General features: G+C 37.9%; 2 protein-coding genes across 2 annotated transcripts; one reads left to right on the forward strand and one right to left on the reverse strand.

Moving 5' to 3' along the window:
- The first annotated feature begins 3655 nt into the window (after positions 1 to 3655).
- Positions 3656 to 10528, forward strand: LOC121782169. Its single transcript, XM_042179902.1, has 7 exons — positions 3656 to 3825; positions 5870 to 7912; positions 7995 to 8049; positions 8423 to 8571; positions 9175 to 9261; positions 9908 to 10036; positions 10167 to 10528. Exons 1-7 carry the CDS (start codon positions 3757 to 3759, stop codon positions 10248 to 10250), a joined length of 2616 nt encoding a protein of 871 aa, XP_042035836.1. The 5' UTR covers positions 3656 to 3756; the 3' UTR covers positions 10251 to 10528.
- Positions 10529 to 11924: 1396 nt separating this feature from the next.
- LOC121782170 (protein ACCUMULATION AND REPLICATION OF CHLOROPLASTS 6, chloroplastic-like) lies at positions 11925 to 16175 on the reverse strand. The gene is made up of 6 exons (XM_042179903.1): positions 15676 to 16175; positions 14641 to 14865; positions 14163 to 14420; positions 13119 to 14085; positions 12759 to 12892; positions 11925 to 12298 (listed from the first exon to the last, which is right to left on the reverse strand). The coding sequence occupies exons 1-6, from the start codon at positions 16168 to 16170 to the stop codon at positions 12008 to 12010; spliced, it is 2370 nt and encodes a 789-aa protein (XP_042035837.1). The 5' UTR covers positions 16171 to 16175; the 3' UTR covers positions 11925 to 12007.
- Positions 16176 to 16438: the final 263 nt, after the last annotated feature.

Below are 16438 nucleotides of genomic sequence, written 5' to 3' on the forward strand. Positions count from 1 at the left end.
AGATGCATAAATTTCATCAATTGTACATTAATTTCACAAAATTTTAATAATTTTTTAATATTATGGCCGGCGATAATGTGGCCATTTAGCACCACTCTTTCATATTATGGATTGACATTTAATTGTTTTATATAAATGTATTCTATTGGACTTTCGTCCACGTTATTCTCTATATTATTTTACTTTCTCTCCACTTTAATTCTTTTTTTTCAAAATAATAGTTAAAATGAAATCAATTATATGAAATGAGACGGTGGAAATATAAACGATCGAGGCTAGCTTTGAAGTATGTAGAATATCCCATTGTGAATGAAATAATATTTCTAATGTGGGAATTAGTGGCCGAGTATATTCAGATGAAAGTCCAATAGAATACATTATTATAAAAACTCTTGTTTTATTTTTCTCTCAACTTTAACTATTTAGTATTCTCTCCGTTCCTAAAAATTTGTCACATTTCATTTTCTGCACTCGTTTTAGAAAAATGATAAGATGAGAGTCTTCTCTACATTATTCTCTTTCTTACTTTACACTTTCTTCACTTTAACTATTTATTATCATTTTTTCTAAAACGAGTGCCGAAAATAAAATGTGACAAATTTTCAGGAATGGGGGAGTACTATCATTTTCTCAAAACACATGCTGAAAACTAGCCAGTCATTTGAACGGGGTCTAAGGAAGTACTCCATCTGTTCCATGTTAATAGAGTCGTTTTTCTATTTTATGAAGTTCTAAGTTAATTGAGTCATTTCTATTTTTAGCAAAAAGTAATTTTCCCTTTTATTTTATTCTCTCTTCATTTCTTTTACTTAATTCTCTCTTACTTTTTCCACCATCCATTTAACACTTTATTCTTAAACTCCGTGACGAAAAGAAATGTCTCTACTAATAAGGAACGGAGAGAGTATTTCTTAAATTAAAAGAACACATCAAAAAAATCTTGTACAACCCATCTCGTTTTTCTTAAACTCAAATGTTGATTTTCTTTAAAAATCTCGCTGCCTCTCATAAGAAACTAAAATAAAAATTCACACGCTTAACACCTAACGTAGGTTTTCTAAGTTTATAGTAAATAATTTTAACATGTACACAATATTATTAATTTTAAAATTTAATTGAATTTAATTAAAAATAAGTTTTGTTATTTATTGTATTATATGTAGCAATAAGAAAGAAGTGATAGAAATTTTATGTCAAATCGTGACATGATTTCGTGCTTGATTCGAATGAATTGTAATATTTAGTAAAAAAAAATTCTTAAATATGCAAATATTTAAGTTAAAATTTCAATTCTTTTTCGAAATGTTTCAAAATGATTAGTATGAAATTTATTTTAAATCAATTATTGTTTATAAATTGATTTTCAATGTAAAATGTTAAAAAATGTTCGATTGTGTACATACAATTATGTGTATTTATATTTATCACTTAAAGAAAAAAGATAATCGAGTCATCACAAAAGAGCTAGAAGAGAAACAAGCTCTTCTATATTTGGATGTGTGCGCTCGTGTGCATGTGCATGTGCGTGTGCGTGTGCGTGTGTCGAGGTTAGGGGTGCACAAAAATATTTTGTTGTACATTCCATAATATGGCTACTAGATTAATCCAAACACATAGTAGTATTTAAATTTATGTATTTATTTAAAAATTTCAAAATGTGTGTTCAAAACCCGAATGCACTCAAAATCATACTAGCATTTAAGCGCAATATAACTATTTGTTATACTACCACCGTTTCAGAAAATTTATCACATCTTTCCATTTTTTTTGTCCCGTAAAATTTGTCATATTTCACTTTTTACCATTTTTTCTAGTGAATTTCATTTTCCACCAACTGATATTTATTCACATTATATTATATAACTGGAGTATATAAAAATAGAACCTACATTTAACTAACTTTCCATTACATTTTTTATATCACAGGTCCAATAGTAGGTAAAACCACACCAAGGGATGCCAATTCATTTGTTTCATTTGTGTATCAAATTTGATTTTCAACAATATTTAATTCCTGGAGATTCAATTACAAGAGTAGATGTAATTATTTACAAATATATTTGAATTGTGTGTTTTGAAGTGAAGACTATTACTTTCTCATAAAAACTTGATACCCGGTGAAAAATATGGAAACTAATCATTCGAAAATCGTTTCCGATCTTGTTAAATTTTGAAAAAAGTAAGCCATTAAATTAAAGACTAAAGACTCATTTTGATCCTTAACATATTGCGATTTATTGATTTTGGTCCAAAACATTATCTTTTGAATTATTCGGTCCCTCACAAATAAAAACGGGTCACATTTGGTCCGAATTTGACAAAACCGTTAAAAGTTAACTGTCAACGAATCTTAAGTTGATTTTGACCGGATTAAGTTAATAATTATATTTTATTAATGTCTAATATTTAATTAACTAAAAACTAAAAAATTTAAAATGTTAAGTTAATATTTTAAGCTTGACGAGAACCTCGCGGTAGACGCCGAGATATTGCAGTTTCCATTATTATCCATAATTGGACCAAAATGGACCCTCTTCGTTCCTCTCGAAGTAGTAATCTGGCGGGCTTGATACAGATTTAAAGATATATTGACGCCGAGATATATCTTAATAAGAGCCTACTCTGTTCCTCTCGATGTAGTAATCCGGCGGGTTTGAGTACCAGAATTCGTCGTCGCCATGGGCGGAGACGTCGACCTCGATCACTGCTCTGTACATGTTGCTAGGGATTTGAATTTCCCTGGAAACGGCGTCGTTCTCGCTCTGGATTCTGAACCAGAACCCTTCCTCCCCTGCGGCCGACACCGGAATGATCAAATCGGCAGGGATTTGGTCAAATTCGAGCGACGCAGTGGGAAAATTGGGTATTAGTTTTCTAGGGCTTGAGATTGGGGATTTTCTGATGTTGTAGAAGAGGAAGGTGATGTTGACGTGGAAGATGCCGGTGTATGTGTCGTCGACGATGTTCTCGAGCATGACGGAGAGGGTGAGGTTGGAGCGGTGGAGGAGGGAGGAGTAGCGGGTGATGTCTTTGCGGAAGGTCCAGGAGATTCCGTGAGGGGTGAGCTCGGGGGTGCTGGTGCGGAGGAGCTCGGTGCCGGCGAGCCAGACGGCGGAGATGCGGTCGTATTGTGAGCCATTGGAGGCGCCGGAGAATTGGAGGACGGTGTTGGACCAGGTGCAGTCGAGGGGGGAAGAGTAGTTAGCGGCGGCGGGGGGAGATTGTTGGTATTGCCGAAGCTGTGGGTGAAGAGGGGGAGGCTGCAGACGGCGAGGGCCAGGGGGAATTATAATTTTTTAGTTTTGGGTTAATTAAGTATTAGACATTAATAAAACATAATTATTAACTTAATCAGGTCAAAATCGAATTAAGATTCGTAGACCGTTAACTTTTAACGGTCCCGTTAACTTCGGACCAAATGTGACCCATTTTTATTTGTGAGGGACCGAATAATTTAAATGATAATGTTTTGGACCAAAATTAATAAATCACAATATGTTCCAAATTGAACTTTTACTCTAAATTAAAATTAAATTATCATTCCACAATTCTATTCAATTTTGAAAAAGAATAACTAAAATATTCTAAAGTGTATTTTCCGAATACAAATATTAGCAAAGGCTTCATTATTCTCCTGCTACCGTTGTCTCCGCTGTCCCACCATTTCACAGAGATACAGAGAGAGAAAGAGAGAAGGAGAGTTGTACAAAGAAATAAACGGCGCAGGCCAAAACGAGTTGCTAAAGGCGCACAACAATGGGAGCAATGGCTCCGCCTCCTACTTGGAATCCTCAAGACGACGTTTTGCTCAAAAACTCCGTTGAGGTACATCTCCAACAACCTCTAATTTTCATGTCTTTTTAATCCTTGAGCACGTTAATTTGTTGTAATTACCTCTCCCGCCAATTGCTGATGCTCGTTTTTTTTGTATCTAGGTCTAATTCGTGAAAACCCTTGTATTGATTCGGAGTTGTTTAAGATGAAATGAGTGAAGTGATTATTGTTTATCGAGTTCTATTTGTGTTTTGTTTTTCCCTTGTAGTAAATGTTTCTGTTTCAGCTATCTAGATTTGTGTGTTATCGCTAAATTTGTGCCTAGGCAACTTTAATTTTGGATTTGAACAATTTTATACTTGATGTTGTTGCATGGACATTGTTTGTGTGCTTGGCATGAATTTCTTGTAATTATATGTGAATTTGGCTACATGATAGTTGACTGACTACATTTATTTTTATGGTGATTTATGTAGAATTGGGTTAAAACTGATATCTTAATGAAGAGAAACGTGTGGAATTTAGCTTATTTTCAGTTAGAAATGCATGGTGTAAGGATGTATATTATGATAAGATGAAGTTTTCGATATTTGGTCATGCTGATGAGGATGTGCTTTTATCAACTAAATGTTTTCGTTTTCAGTTTTCAGTGTTTTTATTGTGAACTCGTAATTATTGTTAAGCGATTCGTCGTTGTTCCGTATGATGTGTAGTTCCAGGTATCTACATTTATTTAGTTGTATAATATAGGCTGTTATCGTGATCGGGGAAAATTCTTTCAAGTGGGCATGAGCTAGTGTCGTACACGATAGTGACTAACTAGTGAGATGGCTATTGATGTGTAGTTCCTGGAATCTACATTTATTTAGTTGTATAATATAGGCTGTTATTGTGATAGGGGAAATTCTTTCAAGTGGGCATGAGCTAGTGTCGTACACGATAGTGACTAACTAGTGAGATGGCTATGAATCGCACCTGCCAAATGATAAGTTTAAACGAGCATATGTAACAAATAGCGCAACCTCTTTCGTAATGTTCTCTGAGTAGCTGGTGCTTAATTTCTCGACTCTTACCTACATCGGAATGGTAGAAAACTTTGAGCAAACATAAAAGTTAGTTGCAATCATAAATTGGTAATTTATTCTAGAACCTTGACTGGTTTTGCTCACTGCTCTACACTGAGTCTACTAACAATAAACTTTTCTGGTGAAATTAATGATAAAATATCAAAAAGTAATTTCCTAAACTATTTTATGGATGGTGAATTGAAAGCTGCTGCTTTGGTTGCTCAGAATATTCTTAATGATTAACTTCATACTGTATTCTCTATGCTTGTTCAGATCTTGCACTTTAATAAAGGTACCGCTTCTTTGATTCTTCATATTACGTGGAATTCGATTATAATATAAAGGTGTATGGAGATGAGATATATGGTGTTCTACTCAAGTGTATTTATTACCGTCTGCTATCAATGCGGGCTGGGGTTCCTACTTTTCCATTCTTATTACACGTTAAGTAAGAAAGCGGATTATATAAGACAAGTTCTGCCGTTTGGAAGCCCTTTTCTTAACTTTGAAAGAAACAATTATCTCAGTCTGGGTACCTATTTTATTTTTTGTGTTAGGCATTAAGTATCACAATTACTCCTTCCAGATTCGAGAAAGTAAGGAATGCCGTATTTGTGGTATATTTATTGTTGGCATAGAGCCGGAAAGTGATAATTCTCCATATCTTTATTATAAATGGCTTAATGTGAAACATATGTTAAAGATATTAGAGTCTATTTATGTCCATTGCCTTTTCCATAGTAAGACAGCTGTTAAATGCTTATTAATTTCTATATTCATATAGTACAAGCATATGTTTAAATAATAATCAGTGTTCGGTTGCATGCCTGGTAAATTCTTTCTAAAATAACGAGTATATACAAAAATAAATGAATATTTTCAAAAGTCATTGATTGCTGGATTCAGTGTCTTTTTCGGAGATTATTTGTTACTTTCCATGGTATTTATCATGTTTGGTTGTCCTTCATGACCCAATCATCTGCACTTTCCTTTAATTTCCATCTGTTCCCTGTTTATTTTTTTACTAGGCCGGTGGGTCTTTGGAATCCCTAGCTAAAGGTGCTGTGCAATTTACTCGGCGTTATACTGTACAAGAGCTGAAAGATCGATGGCTTTCTCTTCTCTATGATCCCGATGTTTCTGTAGAGGCATCAGCCCGCATGATTGAGGTCGAAAGCTATGGGGTTATAAATCAATCGAGACCTAATAAGTTCGAAGGAGTAAAAAATATCAGTTCAGGGAAGAGAAAAGCTGAAAGTATCCGGAAACATTATTATGCTATGCGTAAAAGAATCTCTATTGAACCATCGGATATGATCGGGATTAATGTTGCTTCTGAGCCTGGTTATTCTAACTTTAGAGAAGGAAATGAGTTATTGTCCAAAGATGGCAAATTTGGCAATCCAGGTTCAAATATTCTGGCAGCTCAAGGCCCAGATTACAGCATTAGGCCTCATCCATTTGCCAAATTTGGGCCGCATGCTGCTGAGTCCAGTGGAAATGGTCTTACACCCTCTTTCGGTGGTATTCAAAATCACGGGCAAGACAATCTTCATGGCAAAAATGTGTCAGGCAACCTCCCTTATCCATATGAAGAGAATATCTCAATAACTGGAGATTGCAGTAAGATCCCTGAATTTGCCCAATCAAGTGATTTGCCTCTCTCTAACTTGTTTGAAGCTGAGGATTTAGTGAACCAGGCTAGTGCGTGTCCAGATTTTGGTGACCAGTCATTTCCTAGTTTTGGGTGTTCACCTCCTCTACCTCACATGCCAATTTGGCATATTTCCCAGGACATTACTGCAGCAGAACTGAACATTGAAATTCCAGATGCAGACCTGCAGCTAAGAGATGAATTTATGATCCCCCAGACTGCAAATGAGTCAGAGGCGTTAGGATATGGTGGTGGCCCCTCAAACCTTAAACTGAAAACTTCACTCTCTTGTGATAGCATGATAGATATGACCTCTAACACACAAGAATACCTTGAGGAGTTGTTCGACCTTTCTAATGACGAAGAGCTTCTCTACATGGATAATGATGGAAAAGAGAGTATAGAGAAGTCTTATCTTGATGGTTTGAGTTCACTACTATTGGATTCTCCCAATCAGTGCGATTTGTCTGGTTCAGGTCTAGGTGAGGCTGCAGTGGTTCCAGATGGACAATTAGTTGATAGAATTGATGCACATAATGAAGCGGCATATAATGAGGACCTCTATAATCAGCAGGAAGTTACAGATGCCCAAGTGTCAGCCTCTGATTCTACTATGAAAGTAGGTCCTGAATATCGCAATGGAGTCGTTTGTTGCACATTAAATACCGAAGACCCAGATATTCCTAGCAATGATGATGTTTTTCTTCCCTTTCGGTTTCCTTCTCCAACTAATTCCTCAGGGACCCACTGGGGATTGCATAACCCTAGCTATCTAGGGTCTCCATCAGTTAAGAAGATCTCAAGCACTTGCAGTGCAAATGGAGGACAACTTGCTATGAAAAGCCCCCAGAAAGATTCATATGTTCCTTCTGACAGGATGGGATCATTCCATCCGTCAGATGCTGGTTTAAGAGGCCGAAGAGACCATGGAATTAAATTCGAGTTGCCTGAAAGTAGCGTCCAACATGCAGCACTTAGAGAAAATCGGAAAAGTGACAATCCGAATCATGTTAGTAGCGTCCAGCATGCAGCACTTAGAGAAACTCGGGAAAGTGACAATCCGAATCTTGTCAGTGTTGCAAATGTGAATGCCAACAATTTAATCACTGGAGTCAAGGGAGGTCCTACAGTGATGGGACAGGGAAAGAATAATGGCTGTGTATCCCTTGGCTCATGCCTAATCAAGCAGGAAAGTAGTTTGGATGTTCATCAAAACCTTCAAAATAATTCTATTGGTGGTCGGAGTGGAGTGGATGGCATAGCTGGAATTCCATCTAATATATTATCAAATGTCGACTTGACTTTCCAGCACACTGCAGTCCCAAAGGCAATTAGTCATTCCCTACTCTCAGATAAGGAGGAGCTCTTGTCCGAGAATGAATCTGACGTGCCCTATTTTTCTGATGTAGAAGCAATGGTATAACATCTGAAGGCTCACAATTTGTTAGTTTCCTGTGCTTTACTTGTGTTAATTTCGGCCTCTGTGTTACATCTTGCAGATTCTAGATATGGATTTGAGTCCAAATGGATTTGATTTATCCACCAATCCTGAAGGTATTTCTCTACTTTCCTACATGCTGACTTGTATTTATTCCAAACTCTTAGCTAAATGAATGCTCGTACATATAAAATTACACTATAACTTAGATTGTATGTATGTTCGTATTTCTAATCTTAAATGAGTTTCTAGGGGGTAGGTTCGCTAGAGTTGCTTGTAGAAGGCTTAACTTCCTATTTTTGCATCTATTTAGTCTATATTCTTACCAGAAAAGAACTTAGCTGACACTGATTTACTATTTGGCTGTTAGCAATTGTTCTATAGTACCCTGTGTGCTCTTGTAGATATAGAGTGTAACTCTGTCCCTTAGTTGGCTATAATCTTTAGGTTATCATGATTCTCACATTATGCACAATGAAACCCCTGCAGTTCAGAGATATCAACATGAAGAAACCAAGAGAACAATCATAAGGCTGGAGCAGGCAGCTGATGCTGCCAGGCAGAGAGCCATTGCTGGTCAGGGCGCATATGCTGTTCTATATGGGCGTTTCTCAACTTATTTCATAAAGAAAACTGAGGTATCACCTCTTAACCAACTCTACTAATTTTGCATCAAAACGTTGCTTACTCTGCCATTCCGAGCAGTTTCGTGAGAACACTGCCATTTGAGAGATTACAAAATTTGCAATAAGCTTTCCATGTCGTCTTCCTTGACTATATATCAATGCTTGGAGGTGGAATTCCATCCACTACCTCGCCACTAATCAAATATTAGGTCTGGTCATCATTTAAATTGCAAAATGGCTCAATAATTAGGCTCAATTAACACAACTAGTCACATTTAGGTGTCAATGGGCCATGTTCTTTTGTGAGACTTAGAGCATGATACTTAAAGCTTGTTTGATTTTGTCTGCTGAGTCTTGTTTAATTAAACGAGTCAATCTTGATTCTTGATTCTGATACTCGGCTCATTAACTTGTGATCAAACTTGTTAATGTACTTATGACTAATGAGTTACAAAACTATTAATTGAGTATATATAGTAGGCATAAGTTCTAAGTTGTGATGATTTCAGCACTAGCTTGACCGTGACTAATGGAAATACTTATGAACTTTGAGGTAATTTATATACAATTTCCTGTTTGAATTGTACTTAGAAAATGAAACATCATGGCTTTCAGGTGTTACTGGGCAGGGCAACAGATGGTGTTAAAGTTGACATTGATTTGGGAAGAGAAAAAAATGGTGGTAAAATTTCTCGAAGACAGGTATGCTAACACTAAACTTATGTTATATAAGTAGATAATCTTAATTGTTAGTTTAAGAAGTTTCCTTTTGGGTGTCATTGATCTGTATTTCCTACTACATTCTCATCCAACTCTGATCAAACCTCAATAGGATATTTATTCTAAACAAAGACCTCTGCTCCAAATGAAAATTAACTTCCTATGCTTAGGATAAACATGGAAATAAATAAAAGATAACATTGATTCCATAATGCATAAGATGTACATTTTCCAACTCACAGAGGATAGTTGTTAATTATTCATGCTTTCTCTATGTTAAATATATGTCTGACACACATGCCCCAACAAAAGAACGAAAAAGTCTAGGTGTCTGTACTGTCTTGACAGTTTTACTGGATGAGTTAACCCGGTTTTCATTATCATCTGGAACCCACCATTCGATTTTTTTCCATCATATAGTGCTGACAAAACATGGCAATACCATTAGTTAGAACATTGGTCTGAGCTGCAAGTTCCTGGATAATTTCTTCATTTCTTTTACTGGACTTTCACGGCTTAATCTGTTGTTAGAAGGTTTCTGCGATGCAAGATTCAAAATTATGTACTGCACAATGTCTTACCATTGAAGCACTTACCGTATGTGTTTTTTTTAATTGGCATTGGTTAGGCGATGCTGAAGATGGACATGAAAGGAATCTTCCATTTGAAGAACCTCGGAAGAAATCCAATTTACATGAATGGCAAAGAAGTAGCCCCTGGACAGAGCGTAGCACTTATTTCTGGCTGTCTCATTGAGGTATATATCACACTTTAATTGTTATTAAGGCTAATTCTTCCATCTGACGTACAGGGAACAGCATGATTTTCTTTATCTTTAGAACGAACTTTTGTACTCATCACAAACTAAGCAATGCTCTAAATTGCAGGTAAGGGGATTGAGCTTTGAGTTCAAGACAAGCCATAAAATGATAAAGCAATACATCAATAGCGCTGTGAGAGGAGGGTTTTAGCAGATTATAAACCGTTGTTTTCTTGGTACCGAGATTTTTCTTGCATCTGTTTACTCATTAATCAAAACCACATTTTTTGAACCTGGGTGACTACAAATTTTTAGATTGTTCATAAAAACTAATTTCACAGGAACTAGAGAAGAGAGAAGTAGAAATGAAATTTTTATCCCTGATGCTTGTACATGCTTTGTGCTGATTGTAGAGATATTAGGGGCTCTCAAAGAATTTTGTTATTCTAACTAATTCTTTTGTATATTAATTTTATCTTACAAGGACCATGTACGTGAAATGATATTGAGAATTTCAAAGAGCAATTATTGTAGATGTACGTACAGGCGAAACTGGCTGGGTATGGGGTACCCTAACACCCAGTTTTCACTGGAACGGGGTGGGGTCGGGTAGTGAGTTATGCAGGTATTACCTGGTCGGGTATCAGGGTATACCTCAAAACCCGACCATAGAAATTTTTTTGTTTTTCTGGCCAATCGAACAGTGGGTTTTGTAGAGTAGGTATGACTTATCTCTCTCACACACTCTGCCCTAAGGGCTCTTGCTAGTCGTTGAAGGCGAAGAGTAGCGTGGAACTCGCATATGAGAGAGAGACTTGTTATGGAGGTAAGGTGATTGAGCCAACAAGTCATAAGCTATAGTGTTAAAGGGAGAGCCAAATTTTAGATGTGTGTTTAAGAGTCCTATGAGTTTCATTCCCTACAGAGACTCACGCCAGTTAGCAACAAAGCCAAGATATTTCAACATATAATTTTGCTTGCACATCAAGAATATTGGAGGAACAAGTGAAAAAAGGAGGTTGAGATTATGAAGCTTGAGATTCACTAACTAGTTCGCGAAGAATGTAACAACGTCAACCAAGAACGGAGAACTTAACAACATCAACCAAGAACGTTCAAAACATATTTCTTGCATCGCAACTTAATTTCTTTTACACCCAAACTCTAGAAAATATTCGATGCTGGAATTTTTATTACACAAAAATGGCACCAAAAATCCAAGTCTTGAGCTATCATTTTCTTTAACTGTTCTACTCGATATTAATTAGTATAAATAATACCAAACACGCCTGAATCATGATTCCATCACACATCTTGCATGAAACCACTTCCCATTTTTTTGCAATTCAGTTGACAATTGGTATCAAGAAAAAGAAATGGATACAGAATAAGGAAATTCTTCCAACTTTTTATGGCAGTGATAGTTATGGTGTTATTGATATTTGCGGCGGTTGCAGGAGGATCCTCGTCACCTGCTCCACCGCGTTCCACCAATGTCTGGCAAAAGATGGTGGTGGAGGGTCAACCGCCATGGCCAAAGACTGGCGGTTCAGCCTGTGATGAAGGCAGCAGAAGAAGAAGACGTCCAAGACTATGCTATATGGAATCCGGCTCCATATTTTGGCGATGGAGGATATGGAGCTCCTATACCTCATCCAAAGGATGCCTGCTCTCCTCACAAACCATGATGTTGTTCATTGTAACATTTCTAATTTTCTTTAGAATATATTATATTTAAGGAATAAATTAATGAAATGCAAGATTTTGTTTGAATTATTATTTAATGCACGCAATGTTATAGTGGTAATGCCTGAGGCCAAAAGAATAGACAATGCATGTTGCAATTAGGGTTAGGCCTTTGAGTGAGGGAAATCTCAAAGAAAGATTAGCATCAACAACACTATTTTATTCAACATCTTCAGGAGCAAATTGGTACAAAATGTACAGAGGTTAATATCAACAATGAATTCAAGATTTGAGAACAGCTCCCTCAACAATCTTCCAGCCTGAGTTTGCAAATGACATTTCATACCGCGTCGTGTATTTTGTACTATACGAGTCATTATGCTCAGGATGAGCAGCATCGGTTAACTGTGCAGACTCTTCAAGAGTTGCTTCCACAATAGCACGACGGCCATCAACTGACACGGTAACGCTATCAATATTAAGGTTCAGCAGTTGGTAATCCCAGAACCAGCCATGCTGAGCAATTTCCATAGCTCTGTCAGTCCAGATGGTTAGCATTTGACCATCCAATACCTAGCAGCGTGAATTCAGTTGCATTACTCATATAAGGGAGATTCAGAGTGAATTACTAGCTACAACGCACTTACATACCACAGGCAGAAGCACTTTGCTAAATGAAAACTCATAATCAAAGCACTTCAACAAATATCTTAATTCTAGAGGAAAAGAGTGGAACATGTAGCAAAATAAGCACCTTTCTATAAATAGGTCCTACCCATAATATCAGTTCATACAAGTGATTAGCCCACATGAAATGGTACATGAAAACAGCAACTATTGTATTTTTCGGAGTATGATTCAGAAGTTTTCGGGACAAATTGTTTTCTAACCCATGTAAGGTATGTATAACGGATGAATGTGATATTCTGTAGGATCATGATCAAATCAAGGTAAGGGATAAAAGGTACCAGAAGTGGCAGATGGGTTAAATGACAATTAAGTCAGAGTCAGACATGATTGACAAGTTTCTCACCTCTGATAATTTTTCAAGACAATGATCAGAACCAAGTGCCAGAGATTTAACAGCTTGCCACTTGCGCACCAGATTTTCTGCTAATCTTGCATCCATTCGGGGTACTTCTTCATAATTTTCTAATGCTGTGGTCCCTGAGATTAATATAAAATTTAAACCACAAAAACAACATACCAAGACCAAATTGGAATATATTACTACTCCATTATACATCTAAGCTTTGCACTTTTTAACCAAGGAGAGGATTTCTTTCCAATTATTCCCTTGTTCATTTATTTATTTATTTGCTGAGGAGAAGGAAATTTGAGTTTACGAACTGCTACTAAAGAAACATAATTACATTAATCAACTGAAACATACCCACGTTGATGACATCAGAAGCCATAGAAGTTGTGCCAGGGTCTCTATGTAAATCAGAAGAGCCAGTGCGATATGACATGAATTTCAACCCCACTAACGTCGTGAGACAAACTGCAGCACCAGCACACATGATCTTTATAGTTGCATCTTTTATCTTGTTAGTAATAATTTCTTGTTGCTGCAGTCCATCAGGACCAGTAATCTCCGGAACACCAAACCTGTGGGAGTCATCTTGATCAAGATCCATTACAGTCTCTCCACTCACTACCGGCATACCGTAACTCTTGATATCATTCTTCTGATAACGTCTGACATTCTTTTCCCCACTGCCAAGAGGAAATACTCTCTGCAGTCCCTGGATTGCACTAACCTTCACACTGTCAAGCACAGCAGTAGCTTCAGCTCCAATCCTTGCTATAGCTGCAGCAGCGGCCAAGGGTGAGCGTCCCTGACCTTCCAGTTTCTCTAAATACCTCAAAACCGTAGGATCATCATAATAATCTCCAAGCTTGAATATAACATCTTGGGTCTCTCTAAATCTAGGAAATACCACTTCCATCAACCATGTCTCTAATAGTTTGCAGAGTCCAGGGAGGAGATCATCTTCATTGTCGTCACTAGAGTGTTCTATAACAAAGTTAATTATCGACTGCTCTCGGTAAGGTGACTCTTCGTTATCCAATCCCAACCATGCATGGCATTCTTCTACTTCACCAACAAGAAGAGAGCAAAGACCCCTCTCAAGTGCAAAGTCTATTTCACGATTTTCTCTGGTGCCATAGGCATTTGAGGAGTTCCCACTAGCAGTAATCCTGGTTTGCTGAAGTTGCTGAAAAAGGTTGTCAGAATCCTGAATGAGATGAGGCTTTTTGCTTAAGAAGGCTTGGGAAACTAAAGCAAGGGCCACATTATATGCTTCAAAACTTTCTGCGGGAATGTTACGTGGTGAGGCAGCGAAAAGATCAACCTTACATTAAAAAAGAAACATGTAAGAATATAGATTTCGGACCTGAATATATAATTTGGTTAAAGTAAATAAAGTACCTGCTCTGCTGCAGTCATTCGCAGAAAAACCTCATTCATAAAATCTTCACGTGTGAATCCTCCAGCCATAGCAGCAGCTCCCCCACCACCAACAGACCACAAAACATTTCGCACACCTTGAAGACCCTGTCTTCTTCTTGACTGACACTCATCATCCAGTGGAAGTGCTAGGAGCTCTATAACACACTTAGGATTGATTTCTTCTAGGGTTTCATCAATTTGTGCTTGCAAGTCGAGGGCAAGGTTGCTTGCACCTTCCTACATGATTAAATCATTTTTATAGAGTTCCAAGGAACTCAGTAAGAAGTAAGACATGTATGTACATAAGATTTGGGGAGGAAACTTATCAGATATCTAATGATTCCAGACAAAAATAGAACTTGACAGTGCAAAGATTTTGGGCCAATGTATGCTTAAAATTATATTATAAACAAGTTGAAATAGAATACAAAGGATACAATGATAAAAAAAATCTTACCTGCAATAGCTTAAGTGCCATCTCAAGCACTTCACAGCCTCTAATAAAATCAGGAGGTGACAGTGCCATGGCATCCCTAGATAAATCAACATAAGCAAGCGCCATTGACAACAAAATGTCTTGCTTGAATGACTTGGGTAACCTCTCTTTCAACAAGCTCTCTCCAATTTCAAGAACCAACTCCATCTCCCCAGCTTCTTGCAGTACACACAAGGCTCCCGGAACCTACAATGCCCGTCGGGTCAGAACTTAAAGAGGGTGACTAGTTAAAATTTGGATAAGTAAAAGTTCAGGAATTGGAACTTGATTTTTGCAAGGGTCGTAACATTGTCTGTTATAGAATTGGGGATAGTACATATATACACAAATACTAGGAGTATATATTTCAAAATTATGGAACATTATTTTTACTGAAGATGCAGGTTTATTAAGTGAGATGGAGAATTAAACTGTCATTAGTATTTCTCTGAACAAATAGATTTCCTTAAACGTGCTCAAACGAACAAGCTCCAATGTTCTGATTCCATTATTTTGGTGAAAACCACCCAGGAGTTTGTGCATATTCCAGAAATATATTACTATGAATTAGTCATTTAATAAGAATCAATAAATGCAGTTCCAAGGAAAAATCATGAGAAATAAGAAATACTTAACTCCAATTTAAGCCAGAGTTAACAGCTACTGATTACAAGGGAACTCTCGTAAACAATCTCACTGTTAAAGACCCAAAAATCTACGCACGAAATCCAGTTATTAGATCCTTACAGTAGTATCAACACTATCCACAAATTGCTGGTTTCTCGAAAAACAGAATTTCTACTACTATCTTATTTGTGAGATTTTATCACAATGTGTACCAATTTTATTTTAACATTCCCAAAAAAACTATACATCAATAATTTCTAATGTTCAACTACATTACTTCCAATTTCGAAATCTTCATAGCAAAGTCGAAATTAGGCAGCAGAAATTCCAATTCACCACATTTGCAACCAAAATATATTCACAATTGACAACATTTGCTAGAAAGATAACCTTATCCCAGGGCACTTGAGTGACAATGGTGTCAAATTCATCACGAGCAAGCCCCTGATTGTACTCCCTGCGAGAACTGGAGTTCGCAAGGGTCTCACACGCCGCTTGAAGAATCTGGCGGCGGCTAATCAAAGCGTCGTCGCTGTAACCATATTGCGGCGGCTTCGAAACCCTAGCGTCGTAGGCTCGGCGAACGCCGTCTCCAAGGAAATGCGGCTCCGCTCCGAGCACGCGGTAGAAATCTAGCGGCATTGACACGAGGCGCTCCGGGAGGGAAGGAAGAGGCGGAGGCGGCGCAGAAAATGCGGCGTCTGGATTGTCTGAGGGGGAGGAGAGGAATTGGAAGTCGGCGAAGAGGCGATCCGCCCATCTGCTGGAGGTGGTGGGGCCGCCGCTGACGGCGGCGCTGAGTTTGAAGTGGGGATTGCGGTTGGGCGGCGGTGAGGGGAGGCGACGAGGGTAGGATGTTACGCTCAGCTGCGAAAGAGCTTCCATTTTCGGTTTTTAGTCATGCAACTAACTTCATCATTGTAATACTAAGGCCATCACAATAGGCGCCCAGCGACCGCCCAGCCGAGCGCCTGCGCTGGGCGGTTCGCTGGGTAATCTATTGCAGCCGCCCAGCGGGCGATTGGAGAGAGAAATCGCGCAGCGCTGGGCGGTCGCGTGGCGCTGGGCGGTCCGTTCGGCGCTATTGCAGCGCCCGGATCGCCCAGCGCACCGCCTAGCACGAAAAAATAAATTTTTTTTTCGAAACACTATA

The sequence above is a fragment of the Salvia splendens genome, chromosome 20 (assembly GCF_004379255.2).
Source record: "Salvia splendens isolate huo1 chromosome 20, SspV2, whole genome shotgun sequence".
Lineage (NCBI taxonomy): Eukaryota > Viridiplantae > Streptophyta > Magnoliopsida > Lamiales > Lamiaceae > Salvia > Salvia splendens.

Excerpts from the sequence above, each read along its gene's own strand:
- LOC121782169 (XM_042179902.1), top strand. The coding sequence starts at position 3,757 with ATGGGAGCAATGGCTCCGCCTCCTACTTGGAATCCTCAAGACGACGTT. Across the intron at positions 7,913-7,994 it reads TTTCTGATGTAGAAGCAATG|ATTCTAGATATGGATTTGAG; the intron begins GTATAACATCTG and ends TACATCTTGCAG. Across the intron at positions 9,262-9,907 it reads GTAAAATTTCTCGAAGACAG|GCGATGCTGAAGATGGACAT; the intron begins GTATGCTAACAC and ends GGCATTGGTTAG.
- LOC121782170 (XM_042179903.1), bottom strand. The coding sequence starts at position 16,170 with ATGGAAGCTCTTTCGCAGCTGAGCGTAACATCCTACCCTCGTCGCCTC. Across the intron at positions 14,421-14,640 it reads TGGCACTTAAGCTATTGCAG|GAAGGTGCAAGCAACCTTGC; the intron begins GTAAGATTTTTT and ends TTAATCATGTAG. Across the intron at positions 12,893-13,118 it reads TTCTGATGTCATCAACGTGG|GGACCACAGCATTAGAAAAT; the intron begins GTATGTTTCAGT and ends TATTAATCTCAG.